This window comes from Penaeus monodon, chromosome 27, assembly GCF_015228065.2.
Source record: "Penaeus monodon isolate SGIC_2016 chromosome 27, NSTDA_Pmon_1, whole genome shotgun sequence".
NCBI lineage: Eukaryota > Metazoa > Arthropoda > Malacostraca > Decapoda > Penaeidae > Penaeus > Penaeus monodon.
In genome coordinates this window covers 26,684,848-26,685,450 of record NC_051412.1, presented here as the reverse complement: position 1 = coordinate 26,685,450, position 603 = coordinate 26,684,848, and the positions used below count along the sequence as shown (strand labels likewise).

At 39.5% G+C, this 603-nt stretch overlaps 1 protein-coding gene across 1 annotated transcript in view; it reads right to left on the bottom strand.

The window, feature by feature from the left end:
- Positions 1 to 128: 128 nt before the first annotated feature.
- Positions 129 to 603, bottom strand: part of LOC119590379 (putative uncharacterized protein DDB_G0286901) — a gene marked incomplete in the record, with an annotated part of 727 nt that continues 252 nt past the window's right edge. The window contains 1 exon segment of the mRNA XM_037939049.1: positions 129 to 603. Coding sequence (XP_037794977.1) covers positions 241 to 603 — 363 coding nt within the window.

Below are 603 nucleotides of genomic sequence, written 5' to 3'. Positions count from 1 at the left end.
CCAATAATAATATATCTTCCATTCGGTCTTAAGTATTTAATCAATTCTTGTAATTATAGTTATACGTGGGATGATTATATTTGAAAGACACAATTTACTTTCAAATATTAAGACTATGTATCGCGAGGGAGTGCAAATATTACTTAAGCAAATAGAAATATCATTATTTATACAATTTATACAAATATAATATAATTCAGATTAAATACAATTATTTTCTCACTTTTTCGTGGATTAAAATCACCGTAACATTTTCGAGAGCGATTTGAAAATCCAGTCCAGTTTTCTTCTCTTTGTCTTACAAGGACATCTCTGCCGAGGTTTCCTGCTCGAGGGTGAGGTTTTTGAGGACGACCTTCGGGCAGGCGAGGGTGAGATATCCATTGGCTGAGATGCTAGCGTAGATATTGATGTCCTGTTGACGTCTAGAGGTCGAGCGAAGACTTCCTCTCGCTTGGATGTTCCTTGAGGAGGAGGTTCATCTCGAGGGACATCTTTCGAGGAGAACCTGTCGAATTCCGAAGCGTTATGGACGTCGATGCCTCGTCCTGCCATGTTATCGTTCATGTTCTCCGTCATGACCATGTTCGTGTTCTCGTTGCG